Below are 26,055 nucleotides of genomic sequence, written 5' to 3' on the forward strand. Positions count from 1 at the left end.
TGATTCATACGATCAGTATTGATGCCACTACTACCATACAAATTCACACTGTTGTTTTGTTCAAATTGTTGTTAATGCTCATCCCATGGGCATTCATGGACATAAAAATCAATATGTGTAAAGCTGGTGTGACATCTGCCACAAGGCAGCACTGATGACAGAGTCCATGCTGTGAAACTAAATATTTATGGCTGCAAACTGATTATCTTTTATCATCAATTAATCTCACAACTATTTTTCAAATAATCGTTAAGATTGCGAAATGTCAGGAAAAATGCTCATCACATCCTCCAAGGGCCAAATGTGTCTTTAAATAGCTTTTTTTTGTGTGTGTCTGACCACCAAACCCAAACCTGACTAATGGACTATTACATCTGTCAACTTCCTTTTTTTTATCAACTAATTGGTTAATCTTATAATAATTTGTGTATGCAAGTGTGTTACTCAAGCAAATTGTATGTAGCCTATAAATTTGCATAACAATAGAAAGCCAACAGACACTCCAGCACTTTTGTTCATCTCATGCTATCCTTTGAACCAACAGTGTTTTTCAAGAATGACACTAGCCAACTTGCTAAACAGCTCAGTGTCATGGTGTGAACACATTTAGCCCTGGCCAATTATTCTATGGATTTTGAGTAACTGCACTCTTACATAATCATGTTTCTCTTTCAAGGGCAACACCATGTCAATACAATAAATCATGCAGCAGTCATGAATCAGCTAAGGAACCACAACTGGTTGGCTCAATTGTAATGCTTATTGCTTATGCTATATGCTCATTATTTTTTTCACTGTATCCAGCAAGAATAACACCCAGGCTTTGTCTTTGATGTACTACAGTATAGGCTTGCAATGTAGCAATGCATTGGGCACTGCACGCGGAACCCCACAGGTGCAGCTAATTGACTGATTGCCAGGGTTCGAATAGCTTACAAACAACGCAGAGAACCGGCTTTCTAAGGTAAATATTTCACTGTACATAGACCGAAAATATACTCTGCTTATTTAGTGTTTCAATATTCATTGCTACAGTACTCTTAGGTCAGATTTTCTGTAAGTGTTTGTTGAATGGAGAGACGTGTTAGTTGGCCCCGGGTGTCCCTGAAGCAAACGCTTTCATAAGCCACCTGAGCTAGCGCATATAGCCTACAGAGGCTCATGTATATTTTACTAAATGACTTGGATAATAACTGACTACGGTGGTGAACTGAATCCCTGAACACATGGAAATAAAAGGCGTGCTTTTACACACTTGTTGCCTTCTTCAGTACATAATTATTCACCAGTTTAATGCAGCATATTCAACAGATTTGTAGGTGTTATTAGCATACTTTTCAATTTCCTGTTCCGTTTCAGTAGGCTAATTAATGCTAATAAATGCCTATTTTTAATCAACAGCTTTTCTGATACAGCCGATGTTTATTAAGTAATGACCAACCACTATCGCAAAGTGTTTATTTTTTATTCACAGCTAGCGTTGACATTCCATACACAAACTTATCACTTAGTAGCCTACTTGTACACTTGTATTCACAATGATTGTTTTGCCATAAAAATGCAACGCAAAAATAATGCGTTTGAAATTGATTAGGAAGGTAAAAAAGGATGTGCAAACTGGCTTTGTCTGGCTTAGGTTCCACTACGTTCCCGGTTATATCGTCTATATTGTATTATTTAATGTAACTCTGAGCCTGTCGAATGTCCAGAGACAGCACTATTTGCGCCGAGGAGGAAGCGTGCAGCCTGTAAAGCGGCACTGCGGCATCGCCGTATCACTGCGCCCCGGTCCCCCTTCTCCGGGATCCTGAAGCTCGGATCTGGAGAGAGGAGATACCCTATGGTTTTCCTTTGCGGGATTTATTTTGTCAGCTCCAAATCTTCTTGTGCGTTATCTTTTAATAGTGACCGAAGGCCGGCAACTTGTCCGGACGGCCCCTCCCCACTCGCAAGGGTTTGCATTTCTTCGTTTTGCATGACGTGTCTTGGAGCAAAAAGAAAAAAAAAAAAAAAGAGAGAGAGAGGCTTGCTTTTGTTGTGTGTCTAACAGTGGAAAATGAAGCTTGGAGAGCCGGAGCAGGAGGCAGTGCCAGTCCGCTGCTGCTGTTGTGGGCTGGACTGGATTACAGAGCCTGAGATCTCTACTGACAGCACAGGCAGACAAAAAGGGACTGTGAGCGAAGACAAGGGAAAGAGTCTTTTACTGAGCTAGGAAAGATAGGGCGAGTGCTAAAATATAGTTGTTTTTTTTCAATAAGCGATATTTTGGGCGCTAATAGTGCTGTGTGTGCTGTGCGTGCGTGCGTGCGTGTGTGTCATTAGATGAGTGCTGGCATGGGGCATCAGGTTAAAGGCATAGGTGCTTGGGGGGGGAAAGGTTTAGGACCATTGTTATAGTAAAGGTTGATTTACCTTTTTTTGGGATGTTAGAAGGCAGTACATATGTTTGGAAGGGATATTTTTGAATGGTTGCTGCATAGTTGCCTTGTTGGATGTGCCTTTGTCATGTTTCCATATAATTAATAGCAATTTCTTTTGTAAATGGACCTTAAAAACAATTGTGACTTTGCAGGGTGTAGCAGATCATTTGGGGGACTACATGTATGCTGCAGAATCCATATGAGCTACATTGCATGACAACCTGTGTCCAATGAGACAATGTAAAGTTGAAGATGGTGGTTGACTGTGGCAGATTGCTTTTTGTTGGTGTGGTGATGCAGAAACGGTGTTTGAAATGTCCACCAGCATTTGAAGGCATGGTTTTTCAGAGAAATGCTTGGTAAAAAAATGCAGTTTGTTGACTCAGTTTTCTTCCACATGGAATACCATTTCTATGATGCAATGGCTAAGAATTAATATTCTGGACACATAGAGAAGCCATATGTGTTTTAGACTACAATGCCAGAGTGACTTTCAGTGGCTTTAGGCCTAGACTGTAGGCTAGGCTTTGAGAATGATCCAGAATAAGACTGCAAGCTGTTGAATGTTGCATCCTAATATCATAAAGCAGCCAGATGCCTTCAGTGTCAGACAGTGAAGGTATGCCATGCTAAGTACATAGTGAAGTGCAGGATGGCATTATCAAAAGGTCTTGACATTTGTCTTGATTTCTTTACAGTGTGTGTAAAACCTCAAGGACATCTCCCTGTTGAATTAGATCTGCCTTCATTCATGAAATAGAGAAATATTGCTGGTTTTGATTTGTGGAATTTGTGAGTGAGATGTTAAGTCTAAGCTGATATTTTAAAAGAATTCGATAAATTTGTAAATTTAGACAGATAATGGAATATGGATATGAAGGCCACTGAAATGTACTGTACCCTTTTTCTTTTTTCTTTCTTATAAATGAATGCATTTAGCAAACACAAAGTGTATTGTACTGACAGTTAATTGTTCTTAATACAACATTTTAATTAATTAAGGCTTTATTTCAGGCTCAAGAGCAATCTGTTTAATTATTTTTGTAGGACCAGTGTACTCTATAACTGATACATTGTCACACTTAGTATTCCCATTTGTAGAGATATACATATTCTCTGTATGTTACTTAAAATTAGCAGTGACAGTGCCAAAAACAACAACACTTACACGTTGAAAGGCTTAAGACAACAAGTAGCAAAGTAGACATTCTGTCACATAATTAATTAAAGAAATTTAATCATTAAAAGAGTTTTTGGTACAAGCTTGGTAAAAGCTTCAGAGGCACTAGTAAAAGAGCACTTACAATGCATTATCGACTCAATTCAGGGCTTAATGATCGGGCAGGGTAAGAAAACACATTATGCTTAGCAGATGAGACTGTATCCACACAAATGAAACATTTATCTTACATTATGTAGAATGGCAACAGCCATCCTCTGTATGGTATACTGCACCTTTTGGAAAATGGCTCATTGACTAAATGCAAAGTTGAACTTGCTGAGTGAACATATTGCAAATGCGTGCTCTTTCTCTCTGTGTGTCTTCATCTTGCAGGAGGGAGTTTGCTGACCTTGGGTAAGACGAGTAGGTTCCTGGAGAAGAAAGATGTGGCGTCACCTGCTCAACTCACTGTGGCGGGACATGTTCACTGAGCAGATATTTGCTTTAACTTGAAAAGCCCTTCCTCTGGCAGAATTGACAGCTTGGTGATAACGTGTTTAATAGATCATTTTACACCTCTTGTCGTAGGATTTGATGGACTGCCTTTGGGGATCTTTGCTTGGAACCTAGCTTGGTTCAGTGACTCGATGCAGTTTTGCGTTTCCAAAAAAAGGTTTCATCTGTTGGATATTACATGGTTACCTTGGATCTAAGAGATTAAGAACATTCGCTTGGATATTGCGGAGATTCTCCTCGGGGATTTTTACACGAGTGGAGGTCAAGCAGTGCCAGTGTTTGGCCCTGAAGAGTGTGATTCTCTGTAAGAGGTGGGTTTATCTGGATGTTTCCCATGAAGGACATGGATGGCCCTCGATCCAGTGGCCTCCGCAAGAAGAGGAAGTCAAGGTCAGTGAGGGATCGGGACCGGAGATCAAATGGGATAAGGAACAACCATGTCAAGGGCTCCGTCTCTCGCTTCTCCTCCGACTCAGAGCGGGAGGGTGACAGAGAGCCCTCCTCATCCCGCCCTCGACCCCCGCGAAGAAAGCGAAAGGAGTCTACTTCTGCTGAAGAGGACATCATCGACGGCTTCTCCATCACAGGCTTCGTGACCCTGGAGGCTCTGGAGGTGAGTACACCATAGGGGTAGCCCTTTCAACTCCCTTCAACCTTGTTTGTGTGTGTGTGTGTGTGTGTTGAGCTTTTGCATGACAATTCAGTCAACCGCTGTGTAAAGATGTGTTTATTATTGTGTGGCTCTCTGACTGGGCTGGCCCAGTGTTTTGGCTCCTGCCTGCATATTTGGCTGTTGTGTGAGCTGGAGTTAAACAGATGTAGCTTTAAATGTAGCGCTGCAGCCAGAGATTACTATCTGTGTCACTGAGAGGCTGTTGTTGTTGTGTGTACTGCTCTGCAAAGCCGTCCACCAGAAGAGGGATATTCAGCTCTGGCTGTAGTGGCTGTTGTGCCTCTGTACGCTTCTGAGTAAAAGAGCAATTTGATCAATGTTACAACAGTTTATTCAGAGTGGGAGTCATTTATTGTGCACTGACTATCCATTTTCCTTGGACTGCAAACTGGGCCCAGGCTGCCTTCCAACGACATAGTTCTGAATTATGATTTACACCAGCGAGCATTTTATATAGCACAACTGCCATACCTTTCTATAATGGTAACTTACAGATGGGTGACAAATGAAAAGAAAAGTGTTTTAGTAAGGTGTTGGGCCTTCAGAACAGCCGTTATAGATGCTTTAAGTTTGGTGACATGGAATATGCTTGTGGAGAGCGCTGTCTAACACATCGGTCCAAACTCTCCCGCAGGTGTTCTTTAGGTGACTGTGACGGACCATACCATTGTGATTCACATCATTTTCCTGCTCTTTGCGTACTCTTTCCTACTCATCAAACCATTCAGAGACTTCATTAGTGTGTTTACTCCTTATTTCAGGTGTTTCTTTTAAATCATCTGGATTTGTGGCTGTACGGCATTGTTAATTTCACAGGAAATATTACCAAAGCACAACTGTTAAATTTGCATGAAATATTTCAGCATACATTTTCCAGCTTCTCTTTAGTATTATGCTTACCCTGATCTGGATTCAGCAGGAGAAATAGTGAAAATAGTTTGTATCTTCACAAGGCCGGTCTCGCAAGCCTGACTTGCACTTTCTAATATATGCAGTGTGATACCAATCTCTTGTTCGCTGGTGTGACCCATCTCAAGGATATGTACAGTAGCACTTGTCCTCACTGTATCCTTTTGTTAGTCAGACCAACACCTTTCACAACTCAACAGTGTCATGTTATTCAGAATGACTCTATATTCGACGGTCTTGTGCCTGCACGTCCTTTCTCTTTCTTCTTGTTTAGTTTGACCTTTTTGTTGTTCTTTTTCTGCTAAAGCACGGCTGTTCAGTGTGAGTGTCTATTACATGACAACTCAGAAATCCAGTTGGGAACGTTTTAAAGTGATTAGCTCTTGAGTAAAATAACTAAGCTTCAAAGATACATTGATTTTAATCAATTCATTTTCATTGTTGACCTCTGTTTCTTAATCATAATCTCTACAGTTCAAATCAAACTAACATTCTTAAGAGCAACATACAAGCAATGAAGTGTTATCTGTACTTACATGAATCTAATATTACATAATATAAAAGTAATCCAAACTCCCCGTCAGTACTTGTTCGACTGGCACTAAGATATTTTAGTCAGTATTTAATCAACACATACATTATAATGTTCTATCAATTAATAAACATTTAATAAATTCAAATGAAAGTGGAAATAATACGGTTGCCTCCGAAAACCTGATTATAACAGATTTACAGTTTTATGTATATTGTAGTAAATATTTAGACATGTTATTACCTTAATCAACATTGTTTCAGCCTTTTACTGCAGTCAGCGGAATGAAAAACAAACTAATGAATCAAAATATTGCAGTATCAAATTACATGACTATCAAATCACAGTGATTTAGAAGGCACTTCTTAAAAAACAATCTTGTCACAGAGTGGTTTACTGAGTAATACAAATGCAGCGTTCAAGTACGAGCAAGAGAAAAATAAATTCAACTTGCTTGTGTGTGAGTGCAAATACGTACACACAGGAGTGTATTTGTGAAATTGTGACAGAACTTAATAATACAGTCTCATCTAACACAGAAGTGAAGGGAGATGGCAATATTGTATTGTATTACTTCTTACAGTTGTTGGAGAGCTTTAAAAATAGCAGTTTGTTGCCCAGTGTCCCAAATGTAATGATTTATATTTCTGTACACACAATCGGTGAAAGTTGGATCTGGACTTTGACCATGTCCTCAAAGCTCCTTCCACCATGTTGTAGTACAATACATTTGTTCAGTTTCATGTGGTTCCAAGGACCAAGCTGTACTCTATGCTTCATTAGTCTGCTGATTATATCCTCGATTAACTGATTGTTTGATCTATAAAATCGCAGATAATAATGTTAAATTACTTAAATTACAAGGTGACATCTTCAGATGTCTTGTTTTGTCCAATGAACAGCCCCAAACTCAAACATGTTTAGTTTACAATGATATCAAATAGAGAAAAGCAGCAAGTTCTCACATTGGAGAAGCTGGAATCCGAGTACGTTTGACTTGAAAAATTGCGATTAATCTTTCCTCGTAAATAGTTGCAGAGCAATTTTCTGTCGATTGACTCATTGAATAATCGACTAGTCAGCTCAAAAGAGAGCAGTATATATCCACTGTTTATGAAGTGTCAAAACTTGCTTGTCTTGTGGTTTAAGAGAAATAGGTGACAATGCAGGGACATCAAACATATCAAGCAGTGGTGTTGGCTCCTAAAGGCTAAAGAGTCAGGTTTGTGATTGAAAGGTCAGTGGTTCAAATGTCTGGATCAGTCTTGGAAATGTAGGCCTGGAATAAGAATGAAATCCCAGCCCAGTTTTTACCTCTGAAGTGCCCCTCAGTGAGCCACTTGACCCCCCACTTACTTTTCATTAAGTTGTTCACAGGCCAACGGTAGAAGGCATATTTTAAATGGACCTCTCTGATGTGACGGTGTTAAAATGATGACTGAGGGTTGCTGATACAGACAGAAATAAGTCAAATTTGCCAGGTTTAAAGGTTAAATGCTCCTATAAGAAATCTTGAAACACGTGTTTGTCCCCCTGTAATGACTCCGAGATGACCATTTATTGAAGAGCTTTATAACAGAAAGATGTAGAATCTGCAGTGAATTTTACAAGGTAGTTGGAGAATGATTTGTCTTCTCTTTAATCTTCAGTTATGGATCAGACTGGTCAGAGCTTTTCTAGCATTTCACTGCCTCCATAGCTTAAATAATTTTTGTTTATCCAATATCTTATCCCATACTTTTCAGTCTAGTATGCTAATTATATTTCAGTTGCATCCCTCTTGTATGTAATATTAAGGTACATTTCCTTTTACAACCCTTTATTTGCAATAGAGAGCTGCGTTTACTTCTGTGTTATTACCTGACACTGTTAAGACTCTATATATGGAACTATGCACAAGCACACCACAGCACCAGTGCCTCTTATTCGGTCTGGGTAAAGTTAAATTCTGATGAGGTCAGACCCCTGGAGGTATATGCTAGTGCTCTCCATCTGTCACCCCAGTGCTGGAGCAACACTGCTCCCAGGCCTGCTTCTCATGTGCATGCTGATATGTTACCTTTGCATTTCTTTTTTGCAGTCTCAGGGCTGAAGTGTTCATGATGAGGCTCTTTAGATACTCAAGTTGCTTTCGGTAGATGTTCTACAACATATTGTTGTCTTGATTACTGGGCTGTTTGCTGGTTGTTGCAGTTTGGAGTGAACTTGCCTGACTAGTGTTAAGAGCAGCTGAATAGGAAGCTGCTGTTAGAATAAAAATGACTCTCAGAAAGCACATTACTGCTCCTTGGTGTTTCTTGGCTGCTCTCTTTCTGATCAGCATCAGACAGTCTTGACCTACAACCAACCATGACCATGATTTGTCTTCCACTCATGCAGGATACAGGATGTGCTTCTAAAATACACACTGTGCAAGCTAATGATTGTGTAGTTTTAAATAAGCCCTTAGTAAAATCCACCATCCTAGCTGTAATTTCCGCAATCATGACTAAGGAAAACTTTCTGCTGTATATCCCTTGAACTGTTGAAAACATTAGAACTCAATTAGGCGATTCCTACTCATACAGAATTGGATTCAAAATGATGGCACAAAGCTACGCTACAGAATAACTTTTTAGCAGTGAATAAATGGACTATGATCATGAAGCTGTTTTCTTGTCAGGTATAGCTCTAAGGCATTTTGATATTCTTTTATTGAGTGGAGAAGCATCATGTAGTTTCATGCTGTGTAGTTTCCTCTAGGTGCATTGCAGATTTAATGTACAGAGCACATACTGTATGCATTTATTTTGAGCTTATTAGTGTACTATAAAAGCACTATAAAAGTATGCTACAATTGACAATTCGATCACTGTTGAAAAACAACATTAGAGATCTTTTCTATTTATGATTAATAAGTGTAAAAATGGGGGTTGCCACAGTCTAGGTAGTAATTCATGGACAACACTTATATGTCAATTTAGTGATATTAATTAAGCTTTTAAACTGCAACTTGACTGGTTGGTGGAGGCATACCACTGCGAGGCAGTAGGCCTAATTCTAGTTTTGTCTCTGAATTTGAGCTCAGTGTGCTCATTTTCCCAAACCTAAGCCCTTTCGCTTTAAATTGAGCAAGGAATTACAAAGAAGTATTGAGGAGTGTTCATTCACTGCACTGAGATCAAAGTACACAGCAGCAGCTGTCCTTTTTAAAGGAGTTGGTTTGAGACAGATTTTCTTGAGAGAGGCCTGAGCAGCTACCTATTAAAGCACTTGAAGAAATTACAAAATTATTGAGTGCCTTCTCTGTTTTACCCATTTAAGTTAAAAGGTGTAACTAACCTCAGCATGCCCCTACTGACCAGAATTGATTTTAAAATGTTGCCTAAGTTAACCCACTGTTCATTATTTCCCAATAGTTAGTAGCAGGGGTGCAGCACAAAATTCTGGGCCCTGTAGATAAGGCATTTTCTATGGGCCCCTCCCCACATCCACAGCTATTCATTCTAACATATTTTTGGGCCTTCCTCACATGAGGGCCCTGGGTACTCAGTCCCCTTTTTCCCCCCAGTCCGACGCCCCTGGTTAGTAGTCTCTGATGTTTCTATCTTTTTACAGTACACACGCATGCACAGATAAATTCTCCTCAATCTGCATCTACTGCCTAATACAGGCTTGATCAGGCTCCTGTCCAATCACACTTTTTGCTTTTCCAGCATTCACTGCTGTTCAACATTGTGCCTAAAGGCCAGTTTTTTTTTACTAGAATAACAACACCTCATCTTCCTGCTCAGCACGTTAACCGCAGTCTATTACATGATTGACTGCCTGTGATAATACCATGAACAGCACAAAAGCAGCACTGTGTAAATTAGTACATTTGCAGTGTCTGTTTTATACTGTTTTTGCCTTTAAAGGTCTGAAAAGACTTCCTAATTCCCAATGCCCCACTGAGTTCCTGCAGGTTTTGTTGTTTCTCTAAACATCTTTCCCCTCTAACTTAATTTGTTACACACCATAAAAACAGAAGACAATGGATTCACCTAATGCACAAACAGTGTACAGCATGGCACTGGGCACATAACTGCATAACACCACATATGGTGTTGGACTGGGAGAGCAGCCTAGTATTGGGATAGACGTGTAGAGCTGACACAAGCAGTTTGGGGCCTGCAGTGTAGAATTGTTCTTTTTATTACTTGGAATAGTAAAGAAAAATGATCAATAACAAAATTGTCATTGTCATTAACCATTATTATTGATTAAACATTTTTGATTTGTGCATTTATATACATACTACTATATAAATTACTGAAGTTATAGTTGCTATAGAACGTCTGGACCATCAGCAGCAGTGTATTAGTTGTATCCTGAAACAGTCACCAAGAGTTTATCTGTTCTATGTTGTTCTTTTGTGTTTCAGTAGCTTTATTTCAGCAAGAGATATACAATTTCTAAAATGACAAATGTCAGTTCCCCTCGGAAAATTACCTGAAAAACATCCCTCCTTTTGCAGCCTAGATCGGGACAGAAAAAAAAAAAGTGATAAACCAGTTTTTGTCTGTTGTAAGACATTGCATCAGGTTGCACGAAAGCACTGGATTTGACATGTCTTGCCTAAGTGCACCAAACAGCAGACCATACTAGCTGAGCGAGGAGATAGTCAATCGATTACAAAGAGCTTTTCTCTGCAGGCTTTACTTCACACTGACAAAGTGTCCATAGCAGGGATATGTACTGTATAACCATGTGTCTGCTGGAGGAGAAATGTTTTCATAAGAGCTGTGGAAATCCAATGCCTGTGCTTTTGCTGACATTTATTTTATTTCAGTACTACTGAAGGACCACCAGGACCTTGTTGTTTCCAGTTAAGTGCCAATTTCTATTTATGGTTTGTGCTGCTGATATCAGTTTTTTTAATTTTAGGCACCAGCTTCACACCCATCTTTCACACCCACACTGGCCTTGCAGATGTGACACATTCAAGCCGGGGCACAGTGGAGCATCATAGTTGATAAATTAAGTTGAGTCATCAGTGTGTGTTTGTGGGTGGAGGCTGGATGTGGTATGGAGCGAGCAGTTCAACAAAATGATAATAGGTTCATTGATAAGTTGTCAGACCTTCCAATAACAAATAACGGCTAGCTAATTAATGGCTATTGACATTTAAAGGGGAAAAAGAGTTAAGGGACCGGTTCCCAGCCTGAGCTGAGAGGATCAACTGCAGAAATGATGTCGACAAAGGGTATTCCTCTCGTATATGGCCAAATGAAGATGATGAATTGCAGTTTAGCAGTCTGGCATTTTTCTCTTCTTGTATGCCGTACGTGGGATGAGGCTGTCGGCTTGCCAGCATTTCAAAAACAATTGATTTTCTTTGGCACAGCCCTCAGAAGTCTGCCTGGAGGAGGACTTGTAAGTGCAGGCAGAGAAGAACACATTGATTGGTACTTCATTGTAAGATAGAGGCTAATGTGAAATCAAATGTATTGACATCTTGTTTCCAAAGGACTAGGAAAAAAATGACATTTCGAACAATTAAGACACATAGACATCAAGCCACATTTTCTTACAGCTTTGTTCCTGCGAGAATGCAGGTTGATGAACAAGGACACTTTGGGAGAGAGCTTTTTTCTTTTCTTGATGGCTCTCCTTGTGCCACGCTGCCTTGACAGATATTTTTGTCTAGTGAATTATACCACTTTTCCAGGTTTTTAATTAATTTTCCACCTTCCACATGTATTTATTCCTGTCTCCTGGCAGTAATGGCAGATATTCATTTGGCTGCATTTTGGAGATGTCAGAGAGTGATGTATGGTAGGCATTAATATGCTGTGACAGCCCTGTGACTGACACATTAATGGAATAAGATGTCATCTCTGGATGTTAAACCCCTCCACACCAGATTAGATAATCTCTCTGTTGTTTTGGATTTCTGGATGTGTTCACTAACATTTAGATACTCATCAAATTCAGTAATCATTCCTCTGTAAGTGTGCAGTCATTTTCAGAAGATGAGGTCTTTCATTGGGACACAAACTGAGCCAGGGCCCTGTTTAAAGCCTTGTTGGTTTCTACCATTCAGCTGTCTCATCCACCACTCAAGGAGCTAGTCTATTGTACTGTTCCTTTACCTGGGCTGGTGGCATTTTAACCACAGATGCAGATTAATTTGTAAAACTTGTCTGTATTGCGGTGCCATGTTACACACTACAACACAGACATTATCTTTCCAAGCAGATTTGTCATTCCCCTACCTCACTTGGTGCTTTGACAGCCTTTCCATCTGTCACTAACATGTATCCAGGGTGATTGGACTCTAATGGCGTTTTTCCATTACATGGTACCTGCTCTACTCGCCTCGACTCGACTCGGTGCACTGTGCGTCCCTTTTCCATTGCAGATTTTAGTACTGCCTCAGCGTGGCTGGTCGTCATAGCGACTGCCGTGGGCGTGGCTTGGTAGCGTTGCATTTCCCCCCCGACTCATTTCCTGGTTCTCCTTCTCCGTAAACAACATGAAATCAACAAGATAGTTAACTTTTACTGCTCCAGATTTCCCACCGTGGTCAGAAAGAACAGGGCAGACACTTTGTTTCTCTCACTATATGACTCTAGAGTCACTACTCGCTGCGGAGCTAATCGCCGGCACTCTCTCACTTCTCCCAAGCTCACCAGCTACACACACGCACACGGCGACTCGACACACACCAGCGCACAAGTATAAACATCAGGCCACTATTTTAAAATGCCGTCTGTCGCTAGCAATGCAGTGAGGATTCTTTCCGACCAATCTGTAGCCTGCAGGGTTTCACGTCACCTTCTCGGCTCGCCTCAGCTCGCTTGGAACCTCGACTGAGGAGGTACTAAAAAAAGTACCTGTTAGCAGGTACCAGGTACTTTTTTTCGTAATGGAAAACCAAAAAAGGCGAGTAGAGGCGAGGCGAGTAGGTACCATGTAATGGAAAAGCGCCATAACTGCATAGAGCAGCAGGCCATGAAACCCAGGTGGTAATCCACCCATCACACCCTTTAAGATCTGCATCACCCAAAGGAGGAGGCGTTTACAGATAGATTTAGGCACATATAGCAGCTGGGAGAGCAGAAATGAACAGTTTTATTAATCTTGATCTGTAGAAGAAAAGTGAGGAAAGAAAAGAAGCAGTCATTGTTTATAGCTAAAAGAGCTGTAATTTAAATGTTCTTATTTATATGTAACCCAGCTACACCATATCGAGAAACAACTTGCATATGAAATGTAAAGTAAAAAGGTTTTGATTGATGTCATGATGCGGTTCAGCTCATAAGCACTTGAGTCACGTGTCCAACACCGACACCTTACTCGTTAAGGGAGAGACTGACACCGGTGCATTCGTATGAACTCAGGCAGTACAAATAGCTCGGCAGCAGGGGAAATGTGCAACAAGCAGCAGCAATGTTAAGAGTTGACACACAGGCAAAAGCAATGGGACTGTGGGATGTTGAAGCGAGGTGGGAGGGTGATCAGTCTCTCCTCAAAACTGTGTAAACACATTTTAAAATGATATTCTTATTTATTTTAGCCATACTTTGTAGCTACAGTGAACTGTGTTGACTTCGTAGCTGTGGGACGTGCTGAGAATCTAGAGTATGTGTTTTTACAATGCTGAATTTACGAATTGTTTGGTATGTTAAATTAAATTAAAAGTATGCACGTGAATGCTACGTGAAAATATGCTTCCCTGTCCATCTTAAAGCGTAGTTTCAGAAGTCAGAAAGGTCAGAAAGGAGGAACACGCAAGTCTTCCATCAGCTTATGTCTACATTAGCTAATCTTTGGCTAATGGCACACCTGGAGTGGCTGAAGAACATTGGATTAATGGTTCCACCTCTTTAAGACCTAAGTCTCCATGACACTTGTTAATGTAACACACAGTTCTGAAACGACATCAGTGGATGTATTAGCACAGAGGAAAATCACATCCTCATCCTCGTATAATTAACTTGCCTCAGTTGAGAAAAATACATTTTCCTGGTCGGCCACCAGCTCGCTGAGCCCAGCCCATTTTCTTTTCCATGTCATCTTTGTTTTTATTCTGGCCGGTTCCAGTGACAGATGTGAGGGGGGGGGGGGAGTGAATAAATATTTGTGGAGGCCGATTGTAAAATGCCACCTCTGAAGTAGAGCCGTTTCCTGAGTCGCACTCTCTCTTTTGTGTGTAATCGCCCTATGATGATGCATTTGGACAGTTTCTTTTTTCTACTTGAGGGAAGACCCTTTTCATGCTTAACTTCCCAGTGCATACTAATGGTGGTGCAGTTAGGGGTGTGTGTGTGTTTGTGTTTGTGTGTGTGTGCGTGTGCATGTGCGTGCGCGTGCGTGCGCATCTTTGTACCACAGGGCCTGTGTGGACTTTGGGACACAGGCGTGTTGATCTCTACCTGCAGCTTTGAACCTTTGATCCCCGTCTCTTCTCTGATCCTTCTTTCAAACCGAGCCAACCTACCCCTGTTTCCATATCCATCTGCTTCCATTCCTGCACTCAGATAAGCTTTGCTCCAAAACTGCACTGCTTCAGTTCTTTTTTTTAAATAATTGTTTACACTAGCCTGAATGCCAGACCTTAATCCAAAATCACATGCTTTTTGCAATATTTAGAAAATTGGCATATATCATTGCAGCTAATACCAAACAATTTGCTTTGCTCACAGCACCTTGGTTATCCCTCTCCAGGCTTGGCTATGTGTGCAGGATGCAGTTCCATCTCTTACAGGTCAACTGATATTTAAATAGTAATTAAAGGCTCCATGGCTGTGTCTCAGTATGATGTCACCCCCCTGCCTTTGACTGTGGAGCTAACGGCTCTAGATGCTCAGTAGGAGGGTTTATGTGGACTAAAACTGTTCGGATGAGAGCCACTCAGGTCCTTAAGATACAGATTTTCAGTTTGCCATGTTATGTTCACGTTAAGCATCCACTGTGAAAATGGTTTTGGGCCGTCTGCTTTGCTTTGATCACTTTTGAAGCAGATGGAAACATTTGGCTTTCGGAAGTGGCATTCAAAATTTTACCCACTGGGAGTCGAGGCATATAGTTCAACTAGAACCTGTTAAATACAGCTTTGTAGTTTTAGCTTTCACATCGACTAAATCGGGGGTTCCCAAACTTGTCTGATGTACCCCAACAGTCCCCCGCACTTAATCTGCACCACCCCATCATTCCAAATGTGTTCATTTGAGTTGGTTTTGAACTGGATGTTATTTAACTATATTAAATAAAGCAATACTGTTGTCATACAGTGAAACTAATGTTTAGGTCTGTTTAGTCAATTTTGCATATCTGTACTTCAGAATCTAGACATTTCAACCATTCAGCTACACTTATGTTTATTACTTTTAGCTGTTTACTGTTTTAGTTTTTACTCACTCTCAATCTCAGCATTTAGTATAGTTCAGGTATACATCAGACTCGATATTGGATTTTTTTTTCTAATCAAAATGTAGTTGAGCTACTCTATAGTATAATCTTTCCACATACACCCTTTCAACTGCTGAAGTTCTCCTGGTTGGAATCTCTGCTCTATGCAACTTCAGGGCTTGTGGTATAATAATTTACAAGTTAAAGAGGTTTTCATAGTATGTTCTTTAATGAATTGAGCTAGAATATGTGCATGGAAAGAGAATTAAGATGTCCATTGCAGGTCTAGAGAGCCCTATAAGGATGTTATCGGTTCCAGGTAGTAAAGAGCACTCTTTATGTTTATGTAGTTGATTCGATCTACAGTGATATTTAATGCATCTATGTAGACATGCATTTAGAAGTCCTTCAGTTAGTGCCTATAAAATGCTTTTCCTATTAACGGGTATGATGGTACAGGCTATACCTAGTCTTCATGTTTACATGGCAGGAATATTAAGCATGAAAGCCTGGGCTTAGGAGGAAGAAGCGACAGCGACAGTAGTACTGTATTTGAATGCTATGAATCCTGTGACAAATGTTCTTTCTGGGAATTTCTGACAAGGTTTGGTGAAATAGTGAAGGGAGAGCTCTGAGTATCTCGAGCTGTGTGCTGCTGTGTGCTTATGTTGGGTATCTGTGAGTGTAAAAATGCTTAATGGATAATGGTTTAGGCCTGTCATTCATCATCTTGTTATTCTGCAAATGGGATAGTTGCTATTTATGTCATCGCTGAGGATGAATCCATAAATGCTGTATGCATGATGCCAGGGTGAATAATTATGTTACTGCCAAAGGGGGTGGGTGGGTGTGTGTGTGTGTGTGTGTGTGTGTTTTATTTGAAAATGATTAGATTCAACCTCTGGCAGCATTTAAAGCAAAGCATTTATTGCCAAAGAAGTTTGGCTTGAAAGGCATGTGAGCTAAAATGATAACACACAGGTCTCATTAATATAAAGGTAAAGTCTTGAGAAAACAAAATGAGCAAATTTGCCTTCTTTATGTAAACATGACATACTGTATGTCAGAACAGGATTAACAGCTAAAGTGCGGACTGATCCATCTACCTGACGAGTGGTTGAGTACACCTTTTACCTCTGTGCTTTAAGCAGATTTTGCTGATATTTAACTATTAGTGCTTTAGCCAACAGTGTGTCAATTGGGCACCACTTGCACTGCTGCTATGCTAACGTTTAGGACAAGCAGCACTATCCAAAATCATCAAAACAAAACTCATGAACTTCTTAAGGGACATTCCACCTTTTTTAGGTATAAAACCAATTTAATTAAAGGGTTTGTTACAGTGAAAAAACGGCATAATGTCAATCACATAGCATAGGCTTATCTTAGGTAAAACAAGTAAGACTAAAGTCTTAAAGGTCCCATGGCATGAAAATTTCACTTTTGAGGTTTTTTAACATTAATATGCGTTCCCCCAGCCTGCCTATGGTCCCCCAGTGGCTAGAAATGTGATAGGTGTAAACTGAGCCCTGGGTATCCTGCTCTGCCTTTGAGAAAATGAAAGCTCAGATGGGCCGTTTTGGAATCTGCTCCTTATGAGGTCATAACAAGCCACGTTACCTCCCTTTTCTCTGCTTTGCCCGCCCAGAGAATTTGGCCCACCCATGAGAGAGAGACATCATGGCTTTCAAACGAGAAAAGTGGCAGTTGGTCAAGGCCACACCCCCACCCTCCACTTTGCCACTCCCACTCTCCTCCTCAATAGCTTCAGACAGAAATGGCACATCCTAAGGAAAGCTCATTGTGGGACTGGCTCTAGTGGCTGTAGTTCTGCACCAAGGCTGAATTTCGGGAAAGAGACTTCAGATACAGTATTAGGGGACCACTAAGGTCTATATAAAAGAGACTTCAGATACAGTATTAGGGGACCACTAAGGTCTATATAAAAGCATCCAAAGAGCACCATGTCATGGGACCTTTTAATTCACTTTATTTTAAATTAAAGACTTCAGTCATAGTCATAATTGAAATTGATATTTTTAATATATTGCTTAAATACCTAATTTAGATTAATTTAGACCTGATTTAGGCCATGCCATTTGTTTAAAAAGACTTGTTTTATTAATAAACAATGAATTGCCTATTGATTGTTAATTAATCCATAATCGATCAGCGAAGTTCCTTGAAAGTACATCCATAGTTTGAATGGGGAATTTGGTTTGTGCGACTAGTTGTTATTTATTCAGTGTCTATAATTTGTGTAAGCCCAGTACAAGTGAGTGAGTGAATGAGAGAGAGAGTGTTGGAGAGAGAGTTGGAGAGTTGGAAAATATACATCATGGTGTGTGAGAGAGAAAAAAAACGTGTGTGTAAGTGTGTGCAGCGAGGACGGCTACGCTCCAGAAAGCACAATGGATCTGGAGCTCTCTACCCCAAAAGAAAACATGGACTTGTATTGTTTTCAAGAAGTGGTGTTCAGCTCATGTGCCTTCTACTGTAGGGAAAAAAGAAAAGAAAGCTAGATCCCACAACATCACATCCACAAACAACACATCTTAAGAAAAAGCCACCGTGGATAAGTGTTTGCCCAAGGAGAGCTTTGCTTCTGATTTCATTACAACTGCTGATTTGTTTAGTGCTGTAGTCTCCCACAAATACATAGATTTGCATTATGTGCATTAATTCCTTTACAAGTTATCATCTGACAGCTGTTGTAGTTTACTTATTAGATACTACCGCTCTTTGTGTTGTTTGTGAAGATAATTACATATATACTGTGTGTGTGTGTGTATGTGTGTGTGTATGTATGTATATATGTATATATATATATATATATATATATATATATATATATATATATATATATATATATATATATATATATATATATATAAAATGCTTCCTGATGGCCCTCGACAAGGATGTAACAGGAAAATACATCGAGATAGGATGTGGTTGTTGTTAGACGAAGTGTTCGTGACTGTCCACTCTATTATCGATTTGCGCTATGCAAGGAGACGTTTTGGATTCTGCTGACAGTGATATCTCACTGACGACAGTGTGGGCGTAATAACTGTGTGCAGGGCCCTTTGACTACTAGCGGTAATGACGTAGGCTGTAAGGAAATATGAACACTAATGGTCAGCTGGAGACTCATGATAGACATGGGTGTGAACGGCAATTTGTCTCAGCTGTCCACTTGTGTTCTGATTATCAAAAACACATACTGTAAAACTATTTCCTAATTTTTTTTCACAATCGGGGAATGCTTACTTTGTGCTCATACGAAATGACAGCTTCTAATATCGAGATCGGTGAATAATGTTGATCATGTGACAAGAAAACATGAGAAATAATGTCAGACAAAATCTATCCAGCTTTTCATATGAGTAGCAAAATCAACATTTATTTATGTAAAAACGCCCCGTTATTACTTAAGATTAAGAATTTAGTTTGGTTGCATTTGCAAAAACAGAACAGCAGTGGAATCCTGGATAAATTACATTTTAGCATGGCCTGGAATTAGCATAATTGTAAATGAACAGTGTGCTGCTGGCAAAAAAGGAAATGTTTATGCTGAACTAGATAAGCTTGGGTTAATTAGTAAACATGAAAAAGCAGCCAGCCAATTCAATATTTCCCAGACTGTGAGAATATTTGATGAAAGGGTATTTAATTTTAGGTGAACCTCGGTGTGTTGTGTTCAGCAGGGAGTTCCCCCTGGTCTTTCTTCTGCTGTACTGCTTTGGACACGCTGTTAAGTCCTGCCTGAGTCTCCTGACACTTCTCATCACGGCCGAGGCAGGTCAGGGTAGCAGGGCAATTGATGGACTGTCTGTATGACCCTCCAGGGCTCTGGGGTATCGCTCACCTGAACCTGCTTGCACTTCCATCTATATGGCTTCAGTGCCCCATTGGTGTGTTTTCCTTAAACGTGTGCTGGAGATTTGTAAATTGGAGCTTTACACTGGGACAAAAGGTGCTCTTATGTAAATGCCAGCATGTTTTTTGTTGATTTAGCACATCATCCCAGGGTGTGCATGAAACGCACGCACGCACGCACGCACACATTAACAAACACAGACACACACTCTCTCTAGCAAGGCAGGGTTTTAGGATGGATTTAGTTTTGCCAGCTAATAGGGTATCAGCTGTACTGTAAGCAGTGAGTGGAAGGAGCCCGTAGGCTAGGCACACGGGCCTTATCACTCCGCAAGCAGACCTCATGATAAGGTATTATGTTTTTCACAATAGTCTGCTGTGTTTCTCCTGTTTGTGCAGTTTTTCCCGTAGTGCGTGCTGTAATAACCCAAGGCTGCCAATTACACAGACGGAGTGTGCTACTGGTGCTTAAGCCTGAAATGCTGGTGGTGATTCAGTAGTCGGAGTGACAGTGAGTGATTCCCAGAAGCCTGGATGTCTGGGCCCACGCCACGTTTCATTTACAAGATTTCCACGCTCTGTGAATTTAAGAGCACAGTTATCCTGCGCCCTCTTCATTTATCTGTTCTGCAGGATCATTCCTGGTTGAACTCTCTGTATATCAGAAGGCAGTTGTTTTCACAATCATATCAATCTTTCATTCAGATGTGAGAGGAGGACTCTGCCAGCATCATGACAAAAATCTGATGATGGGAAAAAGAATACTGAACATTGTAATTCCTTTCATACTGGCTTTAGTGGATCCCTTGAGTTTTTTTTCTGATGTATTATATAATGTACGTTTATGTATTATAAGGTATGTAGACACAGGACATTCCAAATATTCCTGAGCTCAAGTGGTTCATGGCCAGTTTTACCTACACATACACTAATGTACTCCTTTATTTGACAAACAAGGCTTTAGGGCTGCAGCTAACGATTATTTTCATAATGAATTATACTGCTGAATATTTTCTTGACTAATCGTATGCTCTATCCAATGTCATCACCTCTACCACATCTTCACGTGTCTTGTTTTGCCTGAACAACTGTACATATTTTGAAGAAACTGAATTTCTATGACATGAAACGGAAAAAAGCAGGAAATTGAAATAATCAAAATAGTTGGCTGATTATTTTTCTGTCAATCGACTAAGCGATTATTTGACTATTTGTGGCAGCTCTACAATAAATACTCTACAACTGCACTGTGTGAGTTTTGGTTTTCCAAAACCACAAGATTTGCAGTATTTTTTTCTTCCTCAAATTTTAGACCACACTACTGTGAAATGTGTTGGTTTGTGTTTTTTTTGTCTTTCAGTTTGGAGGTGCATAATGTTGCCCAGCTTAGCTTCCATTTCAGCTCTGAGATGAAACAATCAGCTCTCTGTATGGCAGGCTACCGCTGATGAAGATTGGTTTACACAGAAATGTATTGTCATTGTTGTTGCTATGTGAGGCAGCAAAACTATCAGCAGTAGAGAGAGACTCCCAGATCAGTCTGTCAGGTGTGTCGCTTATATACTGTAGCTTATTGTCTGTTTGGGTGATGAAATGATATTGGCAACGTATGGCACAGAACTTCAGCCTTTCTAGCTTTGTCTCTGATTCATCAGCATGGATTATTCTGATACAAAAATGGCAGCTGAGAAAGACGGACAACAGATAAACTAATATTTTAAGATAAACTGATTCTATTTAGGACATGTAATACTTACTTGTTTGTAAAGTGAAGCTGCCTGATGTCACTGTATTTTAAAAAGGTAAAGGATGCTTATCAACTACGGAGAGTTAGGATCACATTTAAATATGTTATAATCACAGAATTGAATAAGTCATTTGGATTGTGCCTTTGTTTAATAGAATTGCTTCTCTCCAGTATAAAGGATTTCTCAGGTTGATTCGATGTTCCTCCACCTCTAAACAACACACAGACACACTGGTGATTTGTTGGCTGCCAGTCTTTTTTTCCACTTTCAACAGGAGACAAAGCATCAGTTAAATGGATCAAGCCGCTCAGTTGTTCAAACGCCAGTGTTTTAAGCCATTTATCCAGGCCTGTCTTTATGCTTTAGCCTCATTGGGTTTACCAGACAGCCAAACCTGCCTGTACTGCCGAGTACACCATTATTTGAGTTATTGTAGACAACACATTGTATTGTACACATCTTCACTATCTCTTGTCAAGTGGAAACTAGAAATGTGCCGTTTCCAAACTTTGATGTGCATACTTCACATCGGTGTGTCCGCACTACTGTATTTATGAATATCTCCACCATAGGCTTCCATGCATACTTGATATTTATGTCAGACTTGGTTTATGTTTAGTATTTGACTCCTTTTTTAAAAAAAACAAACGTGCTTAGTCTGTGTCCCTGTAACTTCATGTTCGCTACTGAGTGGAAACTGTTTGGTTCCATGCCCTCGAGACACTTGACATTAGATAAGGCAGCTGGCACAGCTCCACGTGCAGTGAGAGTGATTTACTGCTGCCTCTGCAGCCTGTAAAAAATCCACAGTAGAGCACATATAGAGTACAGTGTCGGCGTAAATGCACCGTTGCTCATCACGTCTCCCGCGGCCTGTACATTAGAATACAGTGTCACAGTGGATTGCTTCTCTCGGTGGTGGCCCTGTTCTCCGTGCAGCACAAATGGTCTTGGAACCGCAGTACTGGGAATAGGAGGGTTGGGGAGGGAGGTTGGTAGTGGGGGCTCCTGCTAGTCAACAGCTCTTCAGTGTCTGCGGAGCCGTCGTCATCGCCTACTCTCCCACAGGGCTCAGGCTTCAGCTCGCACTGGAGACTGGTGCTGTCTATCTTTGTGGCTATCTATCGCGATGCCACTCAGCCGTCTCTCTTCCTCCTCTGAGCTGCCTCTCCCTCAGAGGGACTCCTGTGAAATGAAGCATTGATTGCCCCTGTGAAGACCATTATGCAGACAGAGCTTAAAACATAATGATATTACTCTGCACAATCCCCCAAAAGGTTAGACAAACCTATATAGGCTATTTGACCAATATTAGGCCATTTAGATTACTTATAACAATAATATAATAATAACATTTGTATTCCTTGATATGTACAGTCTTTGGTCTATTCTCAAACTTTTTCCCAGCAGGCCACCAGACACTGTCTGATTATGAATAAGTCAAAACAAAACAATGGCTCTGTATCAGGAATGCCTGTGATTGGCTGGCTGTAACTGCAGTGTACACTTTCTGCTGGTCCCGATAAACTGTAGCACATTTAAGCTGCTCTCTTGGGCTCAGAACCATGATGATATGCATTTGCACTGTGGTCTCACAGCTGGGGATAACCGTGCTGACCCAGAATATCATGGTCCTGCATGAGAGCAGGGCCAAACTGTGTTGTAGTGTATTGGTTCTTGGTAGATTGATCAACATATAATTTTTAAACATTGGGTAGAGAGGAAGTAGAGGAAAGAAGGAATCTAATGGCTCACACATCCAGCCCAGCATGGCTGCCTCCATTTAGCTATGCTCTGCTATATAAGTTCCATTACCAATTAGAAAAGTTCTGCTGCTGCTAATAAATTACAGAACATCTCTGTTTCCTGGTGTGGTTTTAACCTCAGGCAAGCACTGATAGATTTTCAATCTGATGGAGTTTTGAGAAATAAGACTGCTACCTCTTCACCATCATGAATGGAAGTCTGACTAGATTTGCTAATGCAAATTGTAGGATTTCCATAGCTATAATTTTGACAATGACAAATTTTATAACCTGAAAACTCTACGCTTCTTTAAAGTTGCCCAAGTGATCTGTTTCATGCTTTCAATTTAGCCAATTAAAATATTGTGTAATCCTTAATTTCTTCCACAAATTTGAAAGGTAGCTCTAAATCTAATGAGAATCATCAAGGGGATGAAATGTGCTTATGAAAATGAATTTAAAAGGACCTTAGTCATTATCAGGATTAATTGGGAGTTTTTTTTTTCATAAGAATTGCTATTTGTTAGCACGTAATGAACTGTGAACAGTTGTGTCATTTGTGTTGTTGCCATAAGACAAGGCCAACAAGATCATGATTTAATTATCGTATTTGCATCCAATTGTTATTACAGTTCCATTTGCTATTCTGATCATTAGAAGTGATTAACAGTTTACTGTGGCACACTGCTTGAATGCCAGCCAACAGTTTGGTTAATAGCTCGCTTCAGAGTGGTCCAGTGGGAGGATATATAGCTACCCCGGTCTCTAAATTGGTTTATGGTATGCACTGTGGAAAGAAAAACACATACACCTACACATACTCACACAGACTGCAAACGCTCACATAGGTTATTGCATGCTAAGTAAAAACTTTAGGTATGAAAATGTAACCATAACAGTACCAATGTGCTTCATTTTATTTATTTTTTTAAGATTAATTTTTGGGCATTTTAGGCCTTTATAGGACAGCTGAAGATGTGAAAGGGGAGAGAGAGGGGGAATGACATGCAGCAAAGGGCCACGGGTCGGAGTCTAACCCTAACCCGCTGGGGCGCACGCTCTACCAGTCCAGGCGCCCCCAATGTGCTTCATTTTAACCTCAATTTCATTCTTAATAAATACAGCACAGAAAGATATTGAAAGTATTTTGACATTTACTCGTGCATGTAAAAATGTGCATGTGAAAAGCCACACAAGAGTGCTTGAATTGTTAAAAAGTCTGTTGGGCACGTCACAGGCTTTCAGTTTAGAAGCTCCATATGTTATGTTCCAGTTAAACTAAAAAGTCTGAATTTCTGAGTTCCCAGTCGGAAATTTCCCCTGAACTTCCCCCTGAAGTTGGTTTTCTGAATTGGAAAGTACAGATGTTGCTATGGTGTTTGTACCAACTATGTCTCCTGCAGTTGAAAAGACGAAAAAGACAGTTGAATAATTATCAAACACTCTTTGTGTAGACAGATGCTCTTTTCTCCTCCTCTGCATTTCATTCATTGCAGCAGTAAACAAGAAAGTTGCTACTCGACCTGTCTTGGTCAAGCGAGAGGAAGAGAGAGCACGGCAGTACCCTCTAACACTGGGTTTTACAGGCAGCTTTTTTCCAAGTGCAACTCCGCTATCGCTCTGCAGAAGTAAACTCAGAGTCAACTTTGGAGAACGGGCAGGGGGGATTGTCTATGCTAATTTCGAGGTCAAAATCAGACTTCGTCATGCTGGCTGCTGCTCTGCAGTTGTGTACTGATATCGCGTGATCATGAGAATAAATTCCATAACATGCCTATATGATTACAGAACATTTGAGTTTTTTCCCCCGCAAATATATCTTCATTTGAATTTACGATAGTATCTTGTTTTATTGTGTTTGTCTTTCACCGCAGATGGATCAAACAGGTGTTTGTGTAGGATATTAATTGTAAGAATGGCTTTGTGAATTCTTCATATCATCAATGATTTATTTATTTATTTTACACAATGGTCTCAGTTTGACGTGTTTCATCCATCTGCCGTCTGTGTCGCCGTTTCTCCTTTCACCCGTTTCTTTGCGTACACTGTGGTCAGAGTGTCCGTGGAGGACCGCACATTTTCCCGCCAAGATAGCTTTTTATGAATCCCAATTCTTGCGTAGAGAGTGGCGTACGTCTTCTTTTGTGTGTACGCCACGTTTATAAATGAGGCCCCTGACCTTCTCTGTTCTTTGGTGTGATGGCCGGTTCAGGCCGCCCGTGCATGTGAGTGTATGTGGCTGTAAAAAAACCTAGGTATTTCACATATTTGGAATGATCTATGAAAGCCGCATGGAGGCAATCCCAGCCAACTGTTTTTTTTCTTTCAGTATTTCGAGTAGAGATGTTCCGATACTGATACTCCGATACTGCCTAAAACGCTGGTATCGGTAACAGGAAGTACTGGAGTTTACGCACCGATCCGATACCACGTAATAAAGCCCTAAATAAAATCTATGTTAAAGTAGTTTATTTATGTTCTTTTTCCGTTATAACTGACTATCAAACTGGAGAATAAAAGAATGTTCTGTGGCATTCACTGTTTGTGTTTGTTCATGTTTCACAAAGAGTTTAACCTGAGCCAGACTGACAACAAAGATAGAAATCATATCACATCCATACAGGGATAGTAGTATACAATTGTTAAAACATAATAAAATATATGACACGCTGGTATCGGATTGGTACTCGGTATCAGCCGATACGCAAGTTCAGGTATCGGAATCGGTATCGGGAAACAAAAAATGGTATCGGGCCATCTCTGATTTCGAGTACAGCCCATTTAAGTCACCATTCTGTAGTTTCAGGGTTGTGAATACATCAGTGTGGAAGTTCAGGTTCAGAGCTGTGGCCTCAGTAGTGGTTTGGGACTAAAGCAATGAAAGTCAACCATTCTTGTCCTTTGGCGTGTTATCAAGACGCATACTCGCTTTTTTAGCGTGTTTATCAACGCCGTTTGGCCTCCATTGACTTACATTACCTTGCGATTGCGTGTGAATTCACGCTGTAGCGAGTAGTATGAAAGGGTGAAAATCTGCGTAGGGAGGTTGGTCAGGGTGGAGGATGGGTAAAACACAGGACTTGTGTCCCGCGT

General features: G+C 40.4%; 1 protein-coding gene across 17 annotated transcripts in view; it reads left to right on the forward strand.

The window, feature by feature from the left end:
* The first annotated feature begins 887 nt into the window (after nucleotides 1-887).
* Nucleotides 888-26,055, forward strand: part of auts2a (activator of transcription and developmental regulator AUTS2 a) — a 365,948-nt gene continuing 340,780 nt past the window's right edge. For 13 of the 17 annotated variants that reach the window (XM_039778700.1, XM_039778699.1, XM_039778703.1 and 10 more), the window contains exon 1: nucleotides 3,976-4,711. In XM_039778700.1, coding sequence (XP_039634634.1) covers nucleotides 4,424-4,711 — 288 coding nt within the window. In that variant the 5' untranslated portion in view covers nucleotides 3,976-4,423. Of the gene's footprint in view, nucleotides 965-1,774; nucleotides 1,955-2,031; nucleotides 3,040-3,068; nucleotides 3,312-3,975; nucleotides 4,712-26,055 lie in introns of those variants that run through there. The other 4 variants (XM_039778696.1, XM_039778692.1, XM_039778695.1 and 1 more) reach the window with 4 other exon arrangements.

This window comes from Perca fluviatilis, chromosome 16 (genome assembly GCF_010015445.1).
Source record: "Perca fluviatilis chromosome 16, GENO_Pfluv_1.0, whole genome shotgun sequence".
Lineage (NCBI taxonomy): Eukaryota > Metazoa > Chordata > Actinopteri > Perciformes > Percidae > Perca > Perca fluviatilis.